General features: G+C 39.3%; 1 protein-coding gene across 2 annotated transcripts in view; it reads left to right on the forward strand.

Annotated features, from left to right (window-relative positions):
- LOC121935430 (charged multivesicular body protein 3) overlaps positions 1-24,632 on the forward strand; it is a 61,924-nt gene that overhangs the window by 19,857 nt on the left and 17,435 nt on the right. The window contains exons 2-4 of one of the 2 annotated variants that reach the window (XM_042476945.1): positions 134-273; positions 10,655-10,770; positions 12,309-14,390. In XM_042476945.1, coding sequence (XP_042332879.1) covers positions 134-273; positions 10,655-10,770; positions 12,309-13,848 — 1,796 coding nt within the window. In that variant the 3' untranslated portion in view covers positions 13,849-14,390. Of the gene's footprint in view, positions 1-133; positions 274-10,654; positions 10,771-12,308; positions 14,391-24,632 lie in introns of those variants that run through there. The other variant, XM_042476947.1, reaches the window with a different exon arrangement.

The raw sequence follows: 24,632 nt of genomic DNA on the forward strand, positions 1-24,632 counted from the left end.
ATATCTAATTTTGCTCATCTCTTGAAAAAGCAAGTCCCAGCCAACATTTCATCTGATTCCATGCCAGCATACATTTGACTAATGTGACCTTTGGATTTCAATATAATTGTTGTTTCTTTGTTTCTTTGCTTAGGAGACCTCATGGAGGGTGAACTTTACTCTGCCCTCAAGGAAGAAGAAGCCTCTGAATCTGTTTCTAGCACAAACTTCAGTGGTGAAATGCACTTTTATGAGCTTGTGGAAGATACAAAGGATGGCATCTGGCTAGTACAGGTATTAAATATATTCCTTTTGAAAGTCAATACTACCTCTGAATCAGCTCATGTTTCAAGCGGCATTCTTAGACAGAAGGATAGGGTACAGCTGAAGTGCTCTGATCATTTGGTACACAACCTTTATACATAATTACAAATGGCCCTCAATACCCATGGGTTCTTTATCCACAGATTCAACCATCCTTGGCTTGAAAATATTTTTAAAATATTTATAAATCCCAAAAATCCAACCTTGATTTTGTCATTTTATATAAATCCACAATTTTACTATGCCGTTGTATTTAATGGGACTTGAGCATACATGGATTTTGGTATCTGGTTGGGAGATTAGGGGTGTCCTGGAACCAAACTCCAGAGGATATCAAGGGCCCACTGTACATTGCACAGTGAATGTCCCAGTCCTGAACTTATTAACTGGGAAGACTATACATTTACACACCATCTCTTTGAACACAATGACTACATCTGCACTGCAGAATTAATCCAGTTTGACACCACTTTAACTGTCATGGCTCATTGCTATGAAATTCTGGGAACTGTAGTTTGTTGTGGCACTAGAACTCTGACAAAGAAGGCTAGATGCCTCAAAACTACAAATCCCAGAATTCCATAGTATTGAGCAATGGCAGTTAAAATGATATTGAACTGGATTATTTCTGCAGTGTGGATGAAACCCATGTGGATGTGCTTATGACTAGACCACTAGAGTCATGAATTCAGTTTGGATAAGTTCAGTGTGTATGCATCATCTAATACAATGTATTATTTTATGTCTTTTACCAAGCAATTACTAGTGAATTACTATCTTGATCTCATGTACTTTTAGTAGTAAGTCTCTCTGAATCCCATGGCTTTTATTCCGAGATAAATATATGCATTTGTATTCAAGGTATCAGTTAATTTAAACCAAGGGTGGAATCATGCAGCCCACAAGATGTTTTTGTAATGAAAGAGGATTTCCACTTCTGTCCACTCAAAACTGGGTAAATCATGTCTTTAGGGTGTATCAGATTTTCATTGTATTAAATTTTAGTTTAAACAGAAGAGGGTTGGGGTGTTCCCCCTTCATTTTAAAAGATTAGTGCAGACTCCAGGTAGCCCTGGGTTGAACGTATCCCTCCCTCCAATTTGTGGAGCTTGCACACCAGTGATTTGATCCATTAATTGTGTTTTCATCTGCAGTTTACTTTTGCTGTTTGCTTTTCATTTTGTATCCCTAGTTACACCATTCCTTTGTAATAATTCTTCACCAGCTTTTCCGTCTTTAACTGTGTAAGGGAGGGTTATAGCCAGTACAGTTCCCATTGCTGTGCACATGTGTTCCTTTCCTGTTGGTCTTGTTGGAGAGGTCTGTTGTATACATGTGATCTTTTAACCTCTGGGCTTTTTGATGTGACATTACAGGGCAATGCTTCCTTCACATTTATTATGGAACCCCTGTTCTATCCACCATCTATGCAAATAGGAATGGATGCATGGAATTTAGGTGCTGACTTCACTTGACCTTTATTAGAGGGCCATTGTACAATAGCAACAGTACTCAAAATCATCTTATTTCACTCAGACATGTTGCTGAAAATACATTTTTGCTTGAACAATTTGTGGATGAGAAATCACCAAGAATCCCTATCCTCCACTACCTTGCCTAGATCCTGCAAGCCATTGCCCACAACCCCCCTGATTGAGTCTATCCTTCTGGTTTGTGGTCTTCCTCTCTTCTACCCTCTACCTTTCCTACCATTTTTGTTTTTTTCTAGTGACCAAAGTACAATAGTCTCAACTCGATCATCTTTGCTTCTGACCTGTTCAGGAACCCATTTGTTTGTCTTCTTGGCTGTCCATGGTATCCTCTCTCCTCTTTTCCAGCACCACATTTCAAACAAACTGATTTTCTTTCTGTCTGCTTCCTTCACCGTCCAGCTCTCACATTTGTACATGGCAATTGGGAATGCAATGGCCTGGATGATTCTGACTCTAGTGCTCAGTTGTATGTCTTTGCACTTCAGTATCTTTTCCAATTCTTTCATAGCTGCCCCTTCCCATTCCTAGTCTTTTTATTTCTTGACTGCCGCCTCAATTTTTATGAACAATCGGGGAATGTTTTTTAGAGAATTCAATGCATGGAAAACATGTGCAGTTGAAGAGTACAGAAATATACAATCCACCTTGTTGTTATTGTTATGTGCTCTCAGTCCATTCTCAAATTATGGTAACATTAAGGCCTTATGATGCGGTTTTCTTGGGAAGATCGTTTTTACTGGAAGTTTGCCATGGCCTCCCTTTAAGTCTGAGAAAATGTGACTTGCTCAAGTTCATTTAGTTAATTTCCATGGCTGAGAGGGGATTTTAACCTAGTCCATCTTTGAAACCACTACACCATGCTGGTTCTCCTTTCCACTGTAGGGGAGAGATAATCCCACGCTGTTCCCAGACCTGCCAGCCAAGAGAGAAATTTCAATGGTAGCTCCCTCCACAAGGATTTAAGGAGCAGGTGCAGATGAATGTTGCAGAGGTGCTACATCACCAGCTCCGAGGAATTCCAGGGCTGGTCAAAATAAAATTTTAAATGATTTTCTTCTCTAACCAACCTCCTCCTAAACAAACACCAGAGAAGAGAATAATACTATAAGAGCAAACAATAAATTAACCTCCACCCTGATGGTAAGAGGCTAAGAGGGCTTAGTAAAAATTCGTGGTCCTAATACCAGAGCCCTGTGTCATTTTCAAAGGCTTTCTCTCTTATGTTTGCATTCAGCTCCTGATGTGAAAAACAGTACAAAGATTTAATTCAAACGTTTCCTGGAAAAAAATGAGCACATACAAAATGAGGTGAACCTGATGGAAATAATGCAAACACACCTTCAGACAACCTGCTCAATAAATATTTTGTACTCTGCCACCCATACTGTAACAGTCTTCCCTATGTACTTGTTCTTCCCCATTCTGTACTTTAGTTGGTTTTATAAAGGGAGCAGCATAGCCATCACTACCTGCCCTCCAGCAGAAACAGTGCTGTACCATTCTGCTGCATCATGTCATTCCTTCTATTAAAGGATTGGCTTCTGGCTCTTTTCCTTCTTGCGATATATGAAGGTTATAAAAGGAAGAGATGAAGATGCACCTTAAATTGGCATGGAAGGAAGTCTTGTGTTAACCTTGTACTTTCCTTCTATTTTATGAAGATGAGATAAGAACTGAAAATAGGTAGGAGGCTAGAATTTCTCCCTTTCTTGCATGCTGTGTTTCAATAATTAAAGTGCAGATTCAGCACTGTTCTATTATGTATTTTGCCTTTCCCCCCATTGTACATCACTTTACACTGGTGCCTCGGGTTACGAAATTAATTCGTTCCGCCATTCCTTTCGTAACCCGAAAATTTCGTAACCCGAAACACTTTTCCGTTAGCACTGGAAAGCCTATAGCTGCACTTTGCAGCATTTGAATTTCGCGCCGAAATGAATTTCGTAACCCGAAAAATATTTCGTAACCCGAAACAGTTTTTGCCAATCCAACTTTTTCGTATCCTGGAAATTTCGTAACCCGATCATTTCGTATCCCGAGGCACCAGTGTATAATAATTTGCTTTAGCCTGTTCATCTGGGCATTTTTCATGGTTCTACAATCCAGTTGTCCTCCTGTGCATCATTTGTGCAGGAAAGACTATCTCAGAAACAAAGTTTTGCCTCCTTTTGTTAAGGTAAAAGAACAGTGTGAAGTCAAAGGCTTTCGTGGCCAGCATCCATAGTTTTTTGTGGGTTTTTCGGGCTATGTGGCCATGTTCTAGAAGAGTTTATTCCCCACATTTTGCCAGCATCTGTGGCTGGCATCTTCAGAGAATACTGACAAGGAAGAGAGTGGGTACAGTGGTACCCCGGGATACGAATTACCCAGCTTACGAATTTTTCGGGATACGAAAAAATCCCATAGGGATTTATTGTTTCGGCTTACGAAGGTTTTTTCGGGTTACGAAAAAACCTCGGCGCTATTTTCCGCCACCGGAGGGCAGCAGAGAGCTATTTTTTCCATTAGCGCCTATGGCAATTCAGGTTACGAAGGTTTTTCGGGTTACGAAATTAGCCGCGGAACGAATTAATTTCGTAACCCGAGGTACCACTGTATATCTATATACTGTGTGACCCTGGGTAGGGAGGAGTGATTCCCATGTTAATCTGTGTATTGTTCTGTGTTGATGGCAGTGCCTCAAGGTGGGAGGATATGCAAAGGGGATTAGCATCTGTTTAATTAGTGATCATTGTCTGCTGGGAAAGCCCTTAACCCTGGCTGATTTTCCATTTGTATTTCCTGAGCCCTGATTTTGCTGTTTTGCAGAACTGGTTGCCAAACTTTGTTTACTTTAAGGGTTTCCTCTTTCCTGTTGAAATGGTCCAAATGTTTGTGGATTTCAATGGCTTTCCTGTGCATTCTGACCTGATAGTTATTGGCATGGTCCAGAATTTCAGTGTTTTCAAACAGCATTTTATGTCCAAGATGGTTTATAACATGTTCTGCTACTGCTGATTTTTCTGGATGACCCAGTCTGCAGTCTCGCTCATGCTCATGTTTGGACACTGCGTTTGATGGTCCATATGTAGACTTGTCCGCAGCTGCATGGAATGCAGTAAACTCCTGCGGCTGTGAGAGAGTCTCTCCTGTCCTCCGCTGAGCGCAGCATTCACTGGATTTTCTTGGTCAGTTTGTAAACCATTTGGAGGTTGTGAGGAAATATAGTTTTAAGATTATAGAACCTGGTAGCATTAAATGGCAATGGTAATTTGCAAATATTCAAATAAATACTGTAGAGTATAAAAGCAAATAATTTCTAACTTCAGTTTGTGAATGTTTATACTCTAACTCTGTCTTAATAATCTGTGCTAATGCTAGCTACAGAGAATTATAGCCTTGTACTCTGCTCTAATTAACCTTAAATAACCCATCCTGAAGGAGCTATAGGTTTATAGAAGCATGCTTCTGAGCATGGTTTCCTAGCTAGATGAGGAGCCACATGTATGAGCCAGGTATCAGTTCCTATCTCTGAGGAGCTGCCTTGCTTATTGGCTACTCAAGAAGGGACAGTAAATGGGGCTACATTTTGTCTGCTCTCCCTTCAACATCTACTCAGCAAAAATGACTGCTTTTTAAGGATATTGCCACACATGCAGTTTGGCTGTTATGCTTTTATTACAGTCAGATCAAGACCTCCATACAAATAATGAGGTCTCTGTGGCTACCTTTCTGAAAAGCACACTGGACACCAGCAGTTGCCTCAGTTTTACCCTGGCTAAATGTATTTCCTTGAAATATATAAACATTCACTTTCACATTCGCAAACTAGCCATTTATTTTTGTTGCTTATGTCTCTTCCAGTAGTTCTGGACAAGTTTTATTTAAAGAACGTTTGAATAAAGAGAATGCAACTTGTTTAAGGTTACCCAATGGGTTTCCATTACTGATCAGGTATTTAAACTCTGGCCTTCTGGAATCTTAGTTCTAGTCCAACACTCAAACCACTACACCACATTAGTGCCTATAAACAGGCAATACGTAAAAAGAAGAAGATGATGGGGGGAATAAGATTTCTGTTGAGACTGTAGTTCTAACTTCCACATTTTTATTTGCTATTATGGTCTTCTTTCCTTCCCCATAAACAAAATTTAAATAGGCCTTCTTTAGTCACGTGGCACCCCTCCACATGCAATGTCTAGGAGAGTAAGAAAAGACCATATGGGAGTTATCTTGTATTCCAGGGGTGGTCACAGTCCCATAATCCCAAGAACGCAGATATAGTTTTTGGGAACATGGAGGTGCCTCATCTATGCTGCCCATACTTTTTTAAAACAAATATTATTTTAAATATTAAAAAATCATTACCAGTTTGGGGACGAAATGTTATTTTGCACTTGAAACTGCATGGCTGATGGGGAACATGACAAAAAATTGACTCCTGCACCATCAGAAAGTATAGGTGGTACACTGAGTAAAAATAAATAAATTATTTTAAAATGGGAGGTGAGGGCCTCTGGAGTCATTTGCATCCCATTAGGCTACACTTTCCCCATTTTATCCTTTTTCTTCCTCCAAAACATGCTTCCTATTTTGAAGCTGCTGTTCCAGGCTGACTGAAGTCCTGAACTACAGTACCATCTTAGGGTGGGATGGGGATGCATAGTGCGGCAGATTCAATTGGAAATGCTGTTTATTAATGGTACAGTTATGCATAGGCTATAATGTTCTGTCAAAATGCATTTTTAATGGCTTCTGCCATGCACTAGCAGAATCTCCTTGATGCTAGTGTTTTTACTGTAATTCACTGTATGGCAGATTACCATCCAGATGGTTTAAAAAATCAAATTTGTAGCATCTCCCAGTTCTAAATAGCTTAAAAATAACACCCATTTCCAGCAAAGGGTCTTAACTTCCAAGTAGTTAAATTGAAAACATACAAGGTAAATATCCAGAAACCTGGAAATTATTATGAAGTCTTTACTACTTAATAGCATGTAATTTGAATATTGTTGTTTCCTAAGAGAATCATCATGTACAAGTAACTGTCTGGAATCCAAAACAGTTGCTTCCTATATATAAATAATGCATTTATACTAGAAAATTTCACTCAGTGCAAATGATCAAAATGCAGTGGTATTTATTTTTGCACGATGACAGCTAGATACAATGTGGGCTGGTATCAAAATAGAGGAAGAAAAAACAAGCTGTGTTTATCTTTCTTTTAATGTAATGTTAAAACAAACTGCATGTTTGGTATTTTACTGTTTGGAGAGAGATATGTGTGGGGCTCCCTTTAATGTTTTTGCTTCTGACCATCTGTTTCATTTCATGCTATTCTAGTTCATATTTTCCATTTATGTTTGGCCATCTTCATGGAGCAAAGGTGCTAATTTATCCATGGGGATGCTTTGCAAGGTTGAGGCTAGTGTCTCACTGCATCTAATGGGATCTAAAATGTATGGGTTGAAATCATTAGTCAGCCACTTAGCTTATAGTCACATGAGACATTCCTAAAATAATCTGAGTATGTAGAAACCGCAGGGCACAGTGAGTCATGCGTGATCAATCATGGCATTTAAAATTGCCTGTCAGGCAAAGCAAACTCCTATCTCTCTTCCTCCCTCTTGCTTCTATCCATCTTCATTCCCAAAATGGCTTATCTTTCTCACACATATTGATATTGTACTAGAGGACAGTTGGTGTACAATCTGCAGCAAGTCTTGGGCTTTCAAGCTCCTCTCTCATCTCTGTGAGCAGACTCCAGAGAAGACCACAAGGGCCAACTTTGCTGTTTTAAGCAAGGGGTGGGAGCCTGTCATTTCTTACCGAGGCCCACATTTTCTGAAGAGGTTATGTTACACTGACAACAAGCTAATCCTCTCCCACACTTTGTCCCTTAAGATCACCACCATGCATCTTTGTCTGTCAGTCACTTTAATGAGAGGAAGGGAAACAATTATCCCGAGAGAGCTTGTATCATGATTTTAAAGTCATCACTATTTCCTTCCTATACATTCTTTCTCTCTCATACACACCTACCTCATTCATTCATTCATTCATTCTCTCTATTTCTCTCTAACAGACACATTCATATATAGTTACCAGCCTGCACATCTGTTTGAGCTGACAAGATGTGTTCTACCAGTAATTCATTTAGCTTATGTACTGAGCCTCTTTCTTCCATTTAGCAAACCAAAAAGACTGTCTAAGCAGGAACAGAGTGATCTCCCCTTGGTTTTGCATCTTACCTTGTTCCAGCAGGAAAGACAAATTGGGGAGGCGCAGTGACAAGGAACATAGGGTTTGGATTGGATGAGAGCCTGCCATGGACCAGCAGAGCTTCCATCCCAGATTTTTAAAAAAAATGTTTCACATTGCATTCAAGTTTCAAAGACTTTTCTTGGCTAGTGAACAAGCCATATATCATGATCTAATCCTAACTTCCTTGACCAAGCTTTGATCTCATTAAATTGACTAGAGTTCCTTGAGCTTGTGATTCCGCAGAAACGTTCCTTTTCGTCCTCTTGCATGTAAAATAAGAGCGAAGGGGAAGAATGGTAAGCCCAAGGTTTACTATGGTTTATGCTCACCAAGACTGCAATCCCATGTGGCTCAGTGTAACATAGTCGTTCTGCACGTGGACCTACGCTAGACTCAGCCATATAACACTTAGCATACAGCATCTGAAGACCCATGTACCTCCATTCTGTGCCTCATGAGGAGCAAGCAAAATTAGAGAAGCCTCAGTCTGTGTTCTTGTAGCCAGACACAAAATAATGAGATCAGCACTGGGATTATCTACAGTTCCCCAGTGGTCTCAGCGCTGAAGTAATCATTTCATATCTGGCCATGGTGAAATCCATACACTTCTCTGATCCTGCCCACTCTCTATGAGGCATGGATTGGCGATGATAGGAGCTTCAGAGGCCATAAAGTGAATCAAGGGTGCCTTCAGGAGCTGCAGAGAAGGGAAGGGAATGCCAGTCTTATATAGCACCCAGAAAATGATATATGTAGGCATAAGGAAATTTGCACATGCATATGTCACTAACAAGATGCCAGCTCATGGTTCTTGCCACTGTGTTTCAACATTACTTCTTAACTGACCCTTGTTTTTTCTGCCGTACATCAAAGCAATTTTTTCATCAAAACAAATTTTATTCCTGCTGTCATGGTTTTATTGAATATTGTCTCTCTTTAAGAAGTGTCCTGGTGTTTGCTTGCTTGTTCTTTTATACCCTGACTTTATTTATTTATTTAATATCCCACTTTTCTCTCATAAGGAAGCCAAAGTGGCTCACTCCTTACATTAAATATAAGCATTAAATATAAGCTGCTTTAAAACCTTCATTTAAAACAATTAAAAGCACATTAAAACCTACCCATTGCACTACCCCAGCCAGGTAAAAACTGAAAGTCTGTATAAATAGAAAAGTCTTGGCCTGTCAACAAAAAAAGCAGGAAGGTAGCTAACTGAGCCTCCACTGGCGGAGAGTTTGATAGCCTGGGAGCAGCCAAGCCCAAGGCAGCAGTAGCCACAAATATTAACTCAGGTTGGCCATTGCTGTGAGAAGAGGGACTAGTCTTCACCACACTATCCAGTGAGCTGCACCAGTGCATTGCTGGTAACTTAGAAGTGGCATCACATCACTTCCACTATGTTTCAGCCATTCAAGTAAAGTGAAACAAGATAAATCACCATTTTGGGGGTAGATTTTTAGGGGAGGGGGTGAAAAATTGTTCACCATTGGAAAAAATGAATGCAAGGACAATGGAGGTATCCTGGTGGACTTGATGGATACACAAAAAGGGCACAAAAAAGGAAATGCACAATTTTCTCACCTGTTCTATTTGATATCATTACAGTTCACTGTTTGATACTGTTTACAGCTTTATTGTTCTTCTCATATTGTTCTTCTTAACTCATCAATGTGGGAAAGAGAAATTTAATCTTAGCTGATTCAGTTTATTCAATACTCTAGTTTAATTTATGGTATAGACACCAGGCAGTTGAAAGCAGTGACAAATCAGGGGTGTATCTGTTCTAATATGTAGCATTTCCAGGTCCTGTGAAGCACACATGAGTAAATACAGAGAGCCTCTGAGCTATTAAGGGACAAATGAAAGCTACATGACCACTCCAAAAAACCTTAAATGGACATTTACACTTGGGGGGGGGGGCTATATATAAAACTAATTGCTCCGGGGCTTATTTTGTGAGTACACACTTTCTGAACTGGTTTCTAGTATTCCATTTTGCTTGGCATTTCCTTTGCCTTGGACCTGATGGAGAGCTATAGCCAATGATCAAGATTCATGGTAAGATTAAGCAGGTGTTCGGAAGCATGTGATTTCAAATAATCCATTGAGTATGATGTAGCTGTATGACTATGGACCAAAATGTACAGCAGAAATAATCCGGTTTGAGACTGCGTTAACTGCCCTTGTTCAATGCTAGGGAATTCTGGGAACTGTAGTTTTATGAGACATTGAGCCTTCATCAGAGAGCTCTGGTGACACAATAAACTATAGTTCCCAGGATTCCCTAGCTCTGAGCCAGGGCAGTTACAGTGGCCTCAAACTGGATTATTTCTGCAGTCTGTTTTGGTCCTCTGTCATGTTCCACAGTGGCTGCTGTTCTTCAAGGGGAATGCCCCAAGCTAAATGTATTAAATAATAATTAAGGTCTGGTGATGAATATTTGAGTTTGATTTCTCACTTAATCTGGATTTAATCATAAACCAGTTAAGTAGCCTTTAAACTGGAAGTGAGACATATAAAAATATAAATAACAAAAAAATCTTCTTTCTGCAATCTGAGCAAAGTCTTTGAATACAGGTTTTTTTTCCCTAACATCCATTTTATTTGTCCAACAGGTCATAGCAAATGATAGAAGCCCTTTAATGGGAAAAGTCCATTGGGAGAAAATGGTGAAGAAAGTATCAAGATTTGGAATACGGACAGGCACTTTTAATTGCTCCAGTGACCCAAGGTATGTTCCTGAAGATGTTGTATATGGTTTCCCATACACTTTCCCACTTTTATAGTGAAGTACCCTCTGTAATGGTGTTCATTTTGTGGAGTGCAGTATAAAAACACTCTGAATAAATAAATACTTTCATAAGAGATTACAGCACATTTGTATTCAATGAAATCTCCTTTATGTATTGGGCAAAAATAGGAACAGAGAATACATGATCAATGCACACCTTTCTGTATATGTATACCAATTGTGAATGGAGGAGCCATATGTCTCCTTTCGTAGCTATCTCTGAATCTCCCTCCTCCTCCATCTCTGCTGTATTTGACAGAATTAATTGCTCTTTCCAGTCAGTGCTGGATAAGATAACATTTAATGACTATTTGTACATACTGATATATTGGAGAATAACTTTCCTTCTTCACAAGGTAGAAGTGTAGGATTTACCAGTATGATATAAACTAAAGATCAAATAGCAGCTCCTATTTTTTCTGTATATGTAATTTAGCTAGTATGTATGTAGAGCCACACATGCAAACAACTAGTCAGATCATCTTTTGGATCTACAGCTGATGTCATGTATCCTGTAAAAGAAAGAAGGTTACTGTATTGTGAAACACGTCAGCATATGTCAATAGTCATTAAATTTTTATCTTAACTAGCACTGAACTTTCATCCTGTCTTTTGCGGCTGTTTTCTAGCTGTTTTCTCTACTGTGGCATTTAAAACTATTTAAACTATAAAGGACAATGTAATATCTACACATATAAACAAGGGGAGGATTACTGTGAGGTGTGAAAAATTAAATCCTAGCTCCCTCTCTTGCCAGTCAACTGTTTCCTGCTTCCCAGCTCCTGGATGATCAGCTGGGGAGTGCAGAAAATTGAGCAGGACAACTTTAGTCTCTGTGGTTTATATACCAAACAGCTAAAGACAGCGGATGGACTGCAGAATGCTAGCTTGTGACAGAGTGTTTGTTAGAAATCAACAAAGCTGCTGTAGCACCATGAATTTTAGTAGTGGTTCATTACCATTGGCGTGTACCCAAAACTGTTTACAGGAGTGATAATCATAACACATAATTTCTTCCCTTTTCCTCCCACCAAACCATTTACAAGAAGCACCAAAGGAGTTTTGGAATGATCAAAGTGGAATTTCAGATTTCACTAAAATTATAATAATAATAATAACTTTATTACGGCCATTTGACCAGCACACTAAAATTATAAATGGATTAGTTAGAACTGTAAGACTCTAATCCATGTTTCAATACATTGGGCATATTATGCTCTCTCAAACTAAGGAAGGGGTTGTCCTGATAACACTGGGAAGCTAGAGAAGATTTTTGGTAGTTTTGAAGTTCCTGTAGACAAAAGAATCTATTGTCACATTTTTTGTAGTTTTGGGGTTTCTGCAGAAACAGTGAATCTATTTTCAGAAGTATAAATTCTTGAAAGTAGAAACAACTGCAATTCTTGTGGTTTTAAGAGTACTTACTTTCTGTTTTACAATGTAACCTAGCTTGACTTAATTTAATATTTTCTTTGTAGATACTGCAGGAGAAGAGGTTGGGTAAGATCCACACTAATTATGTCAGTCCCACAAACTAGCACATCCAAAGGCAAAGTGATGCTTAAAGAATATGGTGGACGAAAAATTGAGACAGAGCATATTTTCAAATGGATAACAGCCCATGCTGCTTCTCGGATAAAAACAATCTTCAAATCAGAGCACCTGAAAGAAGAGTGGAATAAAAGTTATCAGTATAGAGTGAAAATATACCTGTTTGCTAATTTAGACCAACCACCAGCTTTCTTCTCTGCACTAAGTGTAAAATTTACTGGTAGAGTTGAGTTTATTTTTGTGAATGTAGAAAACTGGGACAACAAGAGCCACATAGCAGAGCTGGGCATCTATAAGACCCCATCCTATATACTTAGAACTCCTGAAGGAATGTACAAGTATGGGAATAACACTGGTGAATTTATATCCCTTCGTGCCATGGACTCCTTCTTGCGTTCCTTACAACCAGAAGTTAATGATTTATTTGTTTTAAGTCTGGTTTTAGTTAACTTGATGGCTTGGATGGACCTGTTTATCACCCAAGGTGCTACTATAAAGCGCTTTGTTGTTCTTATAAGCACTTTAGGGACTTACAATTCCCTCTTAATTATTTCTTGGTTACCAGTCTTGGGGTTTTTGCAGCTACCTTATTTAGACAGCTTCTATGAATATAGTTTAAAACTGTTCCGATATTCAAATACAACAACCCTGGCTTCCTGGGTAAGAGCTGACTGGATGTTCTACTCTTCACACCCAGCTTTGTTCCTCAGCACATACCTGGGTCATGGTTTATTAATAGATTATTTTGAGAAAAAAAGGCGACACAATAACAACAGCGATGAAATAAATGCCAATAACCTTGAATGGCTATCAAGCCTTTGGGACTGGTACACTAGCTATCTGTTCCACCCGATTACTTCATTTCAGCATTTCCCCTTTGAATCTGATTGGGATGAAGACCCAGATCTTTTTCTTGAGCGCTTAGCTTTCCCTGATTTGTGGCTTCACCCTCTGATACCAACTGATTACATAAAGAACTTACCCATATGGCGGTTTAATTGCCTTGGTGGGCATTCTGAAGAGGAAATGATGGAACTCTCTCAAAGTGAAAGTGACTCAGACAGCGAATGCAGAGATGTCCCAAGTCACACCAGCGAGGTGTCGGAGGATGAGCAAAGTACCCTTCAGAATCCCTGTGAGGGAGAACCTTTGTGCAATGCTGAGGCCTGTTCATGTGCCAAAGCCAGGTCATATGGATCATCAAGTACTACAGAGGATATGGAGCCTGACTGGTCAGTTTGGCCTGTTGGTATGCTACATTGTACAGAATGTGTTGTGTGTCTCGAGAATTTCAAAAACGGATGCCTATTAATGGGCTTGCCATGCGGCCATGTCTTTCACCAGAATTGCATTGTGATGTGGCTAGTTGGGGGGAGGCATTGCTGCCCAGTTTGTCGGTGGGCCTCATATAAGAAAAAGAAGCCATACACACATCATCAGCTTTTGTCAAACCACAGCCCATCTTAGCTGTGTGCTAATATTGCCCTTTGTAATCTTCCTGCATATTTACTGCTTGCCATTTAAATGTTAGTCACAAACAGACCGTGTGGTTTGAAGTTTTAGTTTAAATGTTAGTGCAGTGGAGTAAAATAAACATAATGCTAATGTCAATGACAGAATCATTTGGTTGCCTTGTATGTTGAAATAATGAATACGTATTGTACAATTACTGTACATTCTTCTTTTACAATGTTTAGGCAGTCAAAAGTTGAAATTTGGTTTTTTTGGTTTGCCTTTTTTTGCAAGCACAAAAATCAAACATTTGTCAGCAAAAGTATATTTCAACAAATGTTTAACAGGATAGCTTTAGGTGAACATGGAAATTTTAACACAGAATAATTGTTTTATTTAAATGTTTCTTCTTTTAGCTTTGTTCAGCACACCTCTGTTAAATAATGTATGGTCTGTGAGAATACATTTAAAAAACAAATCCATGAAAATAAATTATTTTAAAAGAAGATTAGCAGTTTGTCATATTAATCATTCTAATAAAATTATTTTGTACCAGTCCTTCTCTCTGTCTCCCATTCAAAAGATATTTTTATTAGCTATGCTTGTATTTGCATCAATTTACTAGTCACTCTTTATGTCACTGTTTAAAGCCAGGGTAGGAAATGTGCAGCCCTCCAGATGCTGTTGAAGTGTTTCATAGTTTTCCAGAGGGACACACATTTTATAATCCCTACTTTATTGTGTCTCTGCATTGATGGTACTTTGTTGATAGCAAATAAATAGGGAATGCAATCAAATTACATTTATTTAGATAAAAATGTACACCTTGCATAGTAATTTTTGGCTCTTGGCTCTTAGGGCTGACTGATCCAGTAGGATAAACTGGTAAGCTTTACAGCAACAGATAACTTTACTACAGCTCTCTGTTCTCCATCCTAAAAAGGGACATATGCACATGTTAAGCACACTTAGGTAAAATGCTTGGCCATATGTTGCTGCTCTTTTGGAGGAGGGATTTATGTGTTTGTCATACACTGCACCCAGAAATTTACTTCTTGACGACTGAATGCCTCTTGTGATTATTAGTACATGACCTTGGGTGGAATTGATATCTTCCATGATCATTTTGCATCCCTGGTTGGCAGCTTTAGAGAAAAGGGGGGGAGGATTTAACCTTAGGTCAACGGAGGGGATGAGAATAAAATCCCAGTTAAAATAGGCCATACTTCATTCAGATAACTCTGGTTAGTGAGTGATTTAAATGTTCAATAAATAAAAGGAATGACTCCCTTCTCAAGTATAAATCCAAAATGGATGGAAGGAAAAATGAGTTTGTCTCTTCTGAAACACAAGACTGAAGCAGGTTTTACATGTATTGATACTTGTTTTTTTCTATCCTGTTTAGGATGTGTCATTGGTAGGAATATCTTGGGATAACCTGAGGATAACAAGTGTAATGTTCTACTGTATTGCATTCTTCATTGATCACATCTAAAGTGGATTATCTTGCTAATTTTTAGGTAAATCCAGCCTTGGCATAATGATTGTGCAAATGATGGGGCTAGTGCCAGCATGATGTAGTGAGCATTGACCTCACTACATCATGCTGGTACTAGCCCCATTTCTAACATAAGTCAGAAATGACTTAAAGGCACAAGACAACAATATTCTCTCTAGGCATTTCTAGATCCTCCCATGCAATTCTATGATACACACAATGGGCCTGCAGCTCTTTGCAGATTAAGTGAAACTGTTAAACAAACTCATGTTAAATAGAGCTATCACTCACCCAAATAAAACTGCATCATAGTGTGGTGGGCCCTTGCTCTTCAGTGGGGCTCCAACATACTTATTAAAAGAAGACTGCAATTGCAGTCCTAAATTTCTTTTGTGCTTAGTTGTTTTTAGTGTATTTTTGACTGATTATTCCGAGGTGGGGATCGGCTCAGCCTAACTTCAGTCCTTGTGATTCAGTTTTGCCTTATTATTTGGGGAAGGGACCTAGCCTAACCTAGTAAATTCTTTAAATACACACACACACCACTCCTATTCCAGAGGCTGTGGGTACAGTGCTGAGAGAGAGCAGCCCCTACTTCAGCAGTGATGCTTTTACACACGCAAATCCCACTCCTCGTGTTCGCCAAGGGAGCATTTTTATTGTTTTATTTTTTATTTAATTTTAACATAAGGAATTATAAATTTTGTAACAAGAACAGCTGCAAACAGAAGGTAAGAATATTAAGTATGTATAGCATACCATTTAGTTCCTGTTCCCTGAGTAACAATATTAAATATTAAAACAACTTTGATTATGTGCGGGCATCTTTTCAAAATAAAAAATTAATAGCAGGTGAAGAAAATTGTAGAGACCCTCTTGATATATGAAGAAATGGGCCCCATGTGACTAAAAAGAAAACCTGCTTGACACTTCTTCTAATTAGTCTGCTTGCAATCTCTGCTTTTTTGCACAGATGCTGTCTGCCAGACTCTTGAGGACCAGCTTTAGAAGGAATAACTTGCTGCTGAATTCCAATGTCTTCCTTTTTTAATTCTAGCTACTACTATGAATAAAAGAAGGCCCTTGTGAAGGACTCTGTTTAGGGTTTACAAAAGTCAACCCAAGTGCTTCAATTAAGTTATAATTGAGCAATCTTGAAATTCTGCAGGGACATCATTTTAATAGCCCTTTTTCCCTTCAAGCAAACTTTCTATATGTTTAATATGACCTTAATCTTTGAATTCTAAAAGCGCTTTGAATAGTTTGGGAGCTTCCCTCAAAAATCCAGAATCAGCAAGCTATCACCAGGCAATATAGTTATGAAGTGGGTTTGCCCACCAAATTTGAATTCCTTCAGCGTGATCTTGAACCTTATTTGCCAATAATTGAATAGCAATTGGGGGAAAGAGTGAGACTATCTGAACTTTCTTCCCCCACTCCTTTTACGTAGAAAGATTACAGACAAGACAGTTTGACATTCACTCGGATTATAATTTCAAAGTCTGAACAAAAATATGCAATAATATTCAGAAAGCAATGGCTAGATTTAGGATGCAGACAGAGTAGGGAGTCTACATGCCCATGTGCTTATGTGAGTGTAAAAGGTGTATGTGTGCTTTGTTTTAGAAAGGAAGGTCTGAGCACTAACATGCCATTTTGGGACGTATCCCCATTACTGACATGTAGCCACCAAAGTATTTGCCCAGGCCCAAACCAACCCTCAGAATGAAAAAGGTGCCCTGCGCCTGACATAAATGCAACTCCCATTTCTGCTGCTGTGGAGGTAGTCTGCTAACAGAATCCGTTTGTCACAACTGAAAAGCAACTTGTGCAAAAGAGCTGGCCATCCTGTAACCACATTGTGGTAGGAAATATCAGTAATCATTGCTATAATTCGAGGTCAGGAGAAGAAATGCACCAGTGTAAAGTCTTTTGGTGGAAAGGTGAACCTTATACTTCAATTCACTCTTCTGGGGATGTCACTGGGGGGAGTAAGTGTGTGGAATGCACCAGGTGATACGCTAAGTTGGGGTGATACCAATGCTTCCTAAACGTCTGACTTATGGCAGAAACAGTCTATGGAGTTTGCCTGAGTCCCTTTTAAATGCTGGAGATAGTGTGAATGGGGCGAGGCTCAATGGGAAGAGAAAGGACAGGCGTCAGATTTAAAAAAAAAATTAAAAATCAATGGAAGAACTATTCTTTTAAATTTTTCTTTAAAACATCACATCTTACCAAACGTTTACTTTCACCACACGAATCTATGTACATGTAAATATATTTACTCTGTGCATATGATATGGTTAATTTAAAGGTATAATTTTAATTTTGCTAGTTGTTCATGCAACAACTGTTGCTATTGCATTCGGTGATGTACAGGGATTACAATTTATGAGTAACATTAGTACAAAAAAAAGTTACTAAGGATTCTTCTTTATGTGATATGGGAGGACGTCAATGGGGGGTGACACCAACCTTAGTGATGCCACTGCTCTCTTCTTAGGTATCTTCCCACTGCACTGCTTGCTCTCCATTTCTTTAGTCCTTGGGTAGTTCTGCTCTTTTCAACCAGGCCTCTTTGCTTCCCACTCTTGCCTCCTAGCCTGAAGGTACAGAACTTTGCTCATGAAAATGAAAGCCATACTCTTTGTCCTGAGTCTGCCAGAGGAGTGGTCCTCGTAGGATGGCCATTTTTTACAGAAGACAGCCCTGTGTTTGAAGGGCCAACTCTAGTGACAGTGAAGGACTGAGAGTAATCCTCAAACTACCAATGCAGTCCTTTAAGTTAGGGACAAGCAGTATGCAGGTCATATGCAGCTTGGTAGGAGTAGAAGTCAGCATAGACCTTGGGACTCCTACTGATTCCACTGGTTACAAAAACCACATCACTTCTAGTTATCCAAAATGGTGAATGTGGAGGTATCTTGCAGCACTCTCAGTCTCCAGAGATGTCCAAAATGGTGCAATGGCCTTCCAAGCCCAAGTGCATTCCCACTTCTGCACTCAAACATCATCATTTATCTGGACAGACCAAACCAATCACAACATGTTTCTCTATTTGATCCCAAATGAGTATTAGGTTAGTGATCAACATCCAGTCATCCATTGCCCTTTCCAAAACAGTTCAGAATATCCATTGCTTTTCCTGGAATAGATGGATGTGCCTTAATCCAACCTGTTAGCATATAGACTACATATAGACCTTGGGCAAGTCACATTCTCAAATTTCACTGCCCCCATCTACCATAATTTAAAGGATACAGTAACATAAATAAATGAAATCACGGTTGTTTGGAATTTTGATATGGAGCTTTGAATGGTAACAAAAGGTGACTGGATCTGTTTTCTTTCACTTGCCTAAATTGAAAGAGCAGGAGAAAGTAATTGCAGTATTGAAACTGCTGGAAGGAAGGGATTTCCTTTGTCTATTTAAAAGAGGGACACGAAGAAGAGAAAGAACTGGACTCTTAAAGAGTTGTGGTGTGGCTAGAGTTTGTTCTGTATGGTTAAGGTAGGAGGAGGTTGGCAACTGAGGTTTGCTTTCTTTACTTGGCAATATAGAAAAACACTGTTCTTACCAGTTGCTCTCTGTCTGTGTGCACCTCTGAAAAGGAATTGTCACCTAATGGTAAACCAGCTTACCATAGCCATGCTCCCCTCAGATCAGCAATTGCTGCCTCCTCTGGAGATCACCTGAACATTTCTCTGGCCCAGAGAAGGTAAACCATGATGTGTCAAACATAATAACACATAACACCTCTTTTAAACTGGCTGTTTGAGTAAAATCTATAATTTAGTGGCTACTTCATCTCTGCCCACATCTTCTGGTCTCCAGTGATTCCCTATAGAAGTGGCTCTCCCATTTACTTCAGTCTCAGTTTGCATTGTGAGTCCAGGGACCCTTTCATAATGTATTATATGATTATATTATCATATGGAGCATTGTGATCATGTGTGTGCACATGCGCTTTCAAGTCTCCTGTCGATTTATGGTGACTCTATTAATTTCACTGGATTTTCTTAGGCATGGAATACTCAGAGGTGGTTTTGCCTATTTTTCCCTCTGAAATACAGTGGTTTGAGCATTGGACTACAACTCTGGAGATCAGGATTTAATTCCCCACTTGGCCATGAAACCCACTGGGTAAATTTGGGCAAGTCACACTCTCTCAGCCTCAGTGGAAGGCTATGGCAAACATATTCTGAAGAAACGTGCCAGGAAAACCCCATGATAGGTTCTCCTTGAGGTCTCCTTAAGTCAGAAAAGACTTGAAGAAACACAAGAAAAAATGTAAAATGAATTGAAGTTCTTGTTTTCTTAGGAGTCCCCACTAGAGGGCAGGCAAAGCCAAGACAAAGCAAACCCCATTTTCTAGGAATAGAAAAGAACATGATCAACTTCACTCTTCTATTGGAATCCAAAATGCTGCCTTGCTCCAGGGAGAGGCTGGTTAACTTATCCTGGAGGGCTGGGTTTTGTAATTAAACAATGTAATTTTGTAATTTAGATTCCACATCACCAGCTGCTTTTTAAGAGTGGAAAATAGCTTGTGGGAAAAGCAGAGGATTTTGATCAGAAAAATGACCTCCCATTCCCCCTTTCTGCCACTTCTAGCCTCTGATCTGTAGATTAGAACAACTCCAGGAGAGACAAAGAGGGTGGCAGAAAAAAGACCACCTGAGACGTGCACTCTAAGTGCATTCCCCCCTTCAGACTATTACAATCAATTTTTATACTTTTGAGATTGCTTATTGCTTTTATTGGCATCTGTGTCATTTGCAAGCTGACTCAATAGGACTGATACTGCGAAAAGAGGAATATAAACCACTGTATAGATAAATTAATTACTGTAAAAGTAGGCTTCCTTTTCATCTCTCTCATGTATTGTCTCTCTTTCTCACCAGCATTGCTTTATTTCAAGCAAACTATCTTCCCTGCAATTATCTGAAAGATCGTAATTGACTATTCATAACACAGATCCTGTAGCTATCCAGAAAGTGTTTTTTTAAAACAATCCATAAAGATTTATTGACATCATTATGAACATATCAACTTGTGCCATTCAGAACAGAAATGGGGGCAAGAGTGAAGCAGTTCCCAAACTTACAACAATCCTGCCTTCCATAATCACAGTGTTCTTTTGTCATCCAAGAACTGGGGAGTACAGGAAACGTTGCCCGCCTTCTCATGTAAGCCACAGTTCCCGGCATTCATTCACATATCAGTATCACCTCAACCCATTTCTGCCACCAACAGAACAGATGGAGCTGTAAACCAGAGTTCCTCCCTGAAAGTAGCTGTACATTGTGAAGACTGCAGCTTTTGGAGTGAATGTGGTGTTTTCACCAGTGTAGACACTCCCTAGATTATGTAAGTTCAATTTCTAGACCCATTTTAAATCTTTTTTTTAAAAAAATGGGTATCTTGGCAAAACTTGGCTAATATTCCCCCTAATTGGGTGGTCAATGATACTGATGATTCAGGTGATGAAAGAATAAACAGGGACATGCTTTTGAGAATGCAATAATTTTTCCAAAGGATGCCTGTTAGGAAAAAAAAAAACACAAGAAGACCTAGTTTTCAATTTATTATCCTGTGTTTTGTATTCACTAGAATTAAAGTTTCAGCATTTAGGCTTTAGCTCGGTTCCTTCTCATGTAAACCAATTCTGCAGTTTCTTGAGCTGCAGAATCACACACCTTGCAGTGTACGTTGTCACATAACAGTCGGCGAATGATTCTCGCATACATGTTCTGGGACCTGAGACACCGTGGCCTCTTGATGCCTGGAATACAATAGGAAGACTATTAAGTAACAACTCCACATGGCACAAGTGAAATCAACAGGTGTATATCTATGGATCTTATCATATGGGGGGAATTGGGCAAAATTGGGGGTTTAAATAGCCATTATCCCATGCAAAATGCGATTTCACAATTAGGATTTGCACATGACATCACTATTAAACAGGCAATAAACTGGTAATAAACAGCAACAAATCATTCACAGGGAAATTACCTTTTTAATAGCAATATGTGTGAAAATCTTAATTGCAATATCGCATTTAAACCCACAATTTCCCCACAATTTCCCCTGTGTGCTAAGGTCTGAATATGTAGGTGTAAGTAATAAGAAACAGTATTTCTAGCAAGTTTGTTCTGAGTCCCATAAGGATGCAGCTAATCAATTAAAATGTACATTTCTTATAGTGATTAAGAAACAAAACTTTGTTATTAGCCATCAAATCAGCTCAAACCTATGGCAACTGTGAGAGACCTCCAAGAGCCCCAGTCACCAACTGTCCTGTTTCAGGACTTGCAAACTCAGAATCATGGTTTTCTTGACTGAATCAATCCACTAGTAATGTGTGGTCTCTCCCCTTTCCTACTACTTTTCACTGTATTAAGCATCATTGTCTTTTCCAGTGAGACACGTTTCATAATATATCCAATGTATAACAGTCTCATCTTGGCTTCTAGAGAGAGTTCAGGTTTGATTTGCTCTAAAACCCATTCATTTGTCTGTTTAGCAGCCTGTGGTATCCATATACCTCCAGCACCACATTTCAAATGAATCAATTTTCTTCCAGTCTTCCATATTTTTCACTGTCCAGATTTCACAACCATGCATAAACATCAGAAATACTATGGCCTGGATGATTCTGGCTATATAATTTAATGATATGTCAACAAACAGAGCAACTTAAAGTGTATTTGCAAAACATTTCAGGTTCCATCTTCTTCAGTTGCTCAAGACAGCTCACTTTTAGCAACTGAAGATGGCAAAAGCCTTCTAGTCCAGTATTTCCTTCTTCTAGCTCAGTATTCTAACTGGTAGCAGTGCTTCAGGCTCTTAAGCAGAGAAGGGATTTCCCCACAATATCACGTCACCTGCTTTGTCTAAAGAAAGGGTGCTTTTAGGCACCGGTGGATGGTATTTTCAAGCCAGTGGGACAATGAATAGTCTCTAAATTTTAGTCCAGACCTTAAAGGAGCTTGTACATCTTCCCCACAGAATCAACAGTTTGGCAAGCTTCTATGAAGCCAAGAGAGGATTCACCATCCCCACCAACACTGGAAACATGAGCTGACACTGCTTTCAGGATTCAATACGGGCTTTTGAATGGGGGAGACATTCTACATGTAAAAGCTAGTGCGCTTCAACTGAGATTAACATTAAAGGACAGAGTAAATTGGTTACTTTTTCTGTCTTCTGCAGTCGCCTGCTGCTTTGATCCAATCTGCTGATGGCCCTGCCATGAAGAAAAAAGAGGAAGATGTTCAGTTGCACAGAAAGTAATGGAAAGGTGGATCTCTGCGCTGGCTTCCAAAAGTGAAACAAACAGATTCTTTCATTCTAGGCTGCATCTGCTCTGCAGAAATAATGCAATTTGACACCACTTTAACTGCCATGGCTCAGTGCTATGGAATTCTGGGGTTTGTATATTTGTGAGATATTTCGCTTTCTCTGTCAGAGAGCTCTGGTGCCACAACGAACTTCAACAAATCCCAGGATTCCACAGCATTGAGCCATGGCAGTTAAAGTGGAGTCAAAATGCATTCTTTCTAGAACTCCTTTCCTAGGGAGGCTGCCGTGTCCCCCTTCTTGTTGTTCTCTGTTTTTAAGTGGGATGTAGAGCTGATGATGATGCTTACAACAAACACAATTCCAAAAAAGACAATATATCATATTTCAAATCTGCATTTTTGTTCAGAAGTATACATCTCCTGTGCACCATGAGTTGGTATGCTCCATGAATTTATATACAAATGCAGGACCGACCATTTTGTATGGACATAGATGCCCTGAGCTTCGTTTTCAAAAAGATCCAATTTCTGCTTCTCAGGGGAACTTCAAGAAAAGTTTGCAAACACAGAACTTTAACAATAGTACCATGTCCTTCCCTCCTTTATGAAACTCACTTGGGTTAATTCAAAATCATAATAAAAGAAGGATATGAATTAATGACTTCACACAAAGTAACAATACTTACCCATCCTATCAGGATTGAAAGCTTGGATGCAATGTCAGGAAAGAAGGAGGAATATCTCCAATTCTTCTTAAGCCAATCACAAGTCTTATCCCACACGGGGAAAACCTGCAGGAGCTTCCATATGAAATAGAAAGCTATTAGCAAGATGATGTGTCTACTCAGATGAAAAAGAGATTCCTCCAAAGCCAAAAGGCAACTATACAAAGTCATAACTATAATAGAAATTCAAGGACACACTGTACAGACAGCTTGGTACATCCAGTCAACCGCTAGTTGCTGTAATGAGCAAGTTACTAGGAGTGTTCTAAATTACATCATAAAGGATGTATTATGTGACATGTTCAGTTCTTAGAAAGTTGGCTCCACTCAGAAGCAGATATATTCCACTGGGGGGGGAGGAATGGGAATTCATTGAGATGAGTGGCCTACATCCTATTGGTAGTCCAAACCAGAGTGGGCTCAATGAATCAATGGTGTTTACTTGCATTACTTAGTGTTTACTTGTCTCACAGTTCAACATCTGAGTCACTGGGGTGACTCTAGTTGGTCCAGTCAATATGATTTAAATTTACATTTCATCTGATTTTATTTTATCATACTTTTAGTCTACTTTGTGTTTTATTATTCCAGTGAAACTCCTTTGATTCTGCACACAGAACTATTTGTTGTTGTTAACTGCCCTCAAGTTGATCTCAACTCTTTAACTATTTCTATTTCCTCATTGTCTAGGTTGAATGCTGTGGAATTCTGGGAACTGTAGTTTTGCGAGACATTCAGCCTTCTCTGTCAGAGAGCTCTGGTGCCACAACAAACTGCAGTTCCCAGAATTCCATTAGCACCGAGCCATGGCAGTTAAAGTGGTGTCAAACTGGATTATTTCTGCAGTGCAGATGCAGCCTAGATTTATTCTGTCAGCTGAGGAAAACTGTAAGGGTTCCATACAGACTAAATGGGTGTAATGCTGACTGAGTGGTATCCAGTTTGATACCGTCTGTCTATCTGTTTGTGTTATTTGATATTGTCAACCAGTTTAAATAAGGTTGGGAAATGTACCTGAGATTGGTTAACCAGGGAAGAGTATCTGAGGGAAAGAACTCAGATTAGTGCCTGAGGGATAAGGAAACTGAGAGGCTTTTGTATGAATGCTGAAGTCAAGAACGGAGGAGCTGTCCAGCAATCTGGAAAAACAGACCAAATTAATTCCTGTACAACGTACAGAGCATTTTCTGCTCCTAATAGAAATTCAAGTGCATTGAACAGTATAAAAATGCCCTGTCTTCTCTTTCACATTGCACAGTCATAGCATT

Source organism: Sceloporus undulatus, chromosome 6, assembly GCF_019175285.1.
Source record: "Sceloporus undulatus isolate JIND9_A2432 ecotype Alabama chromosome 6, SceUnd_v1.1, whole genome shotgun sequence".
NCBI lineage: Eukaryota > Metazoa > Chordata > Lepidosauria > Squamata > Phrynosomatidae > Sceloporus > Sceloporus undulatus.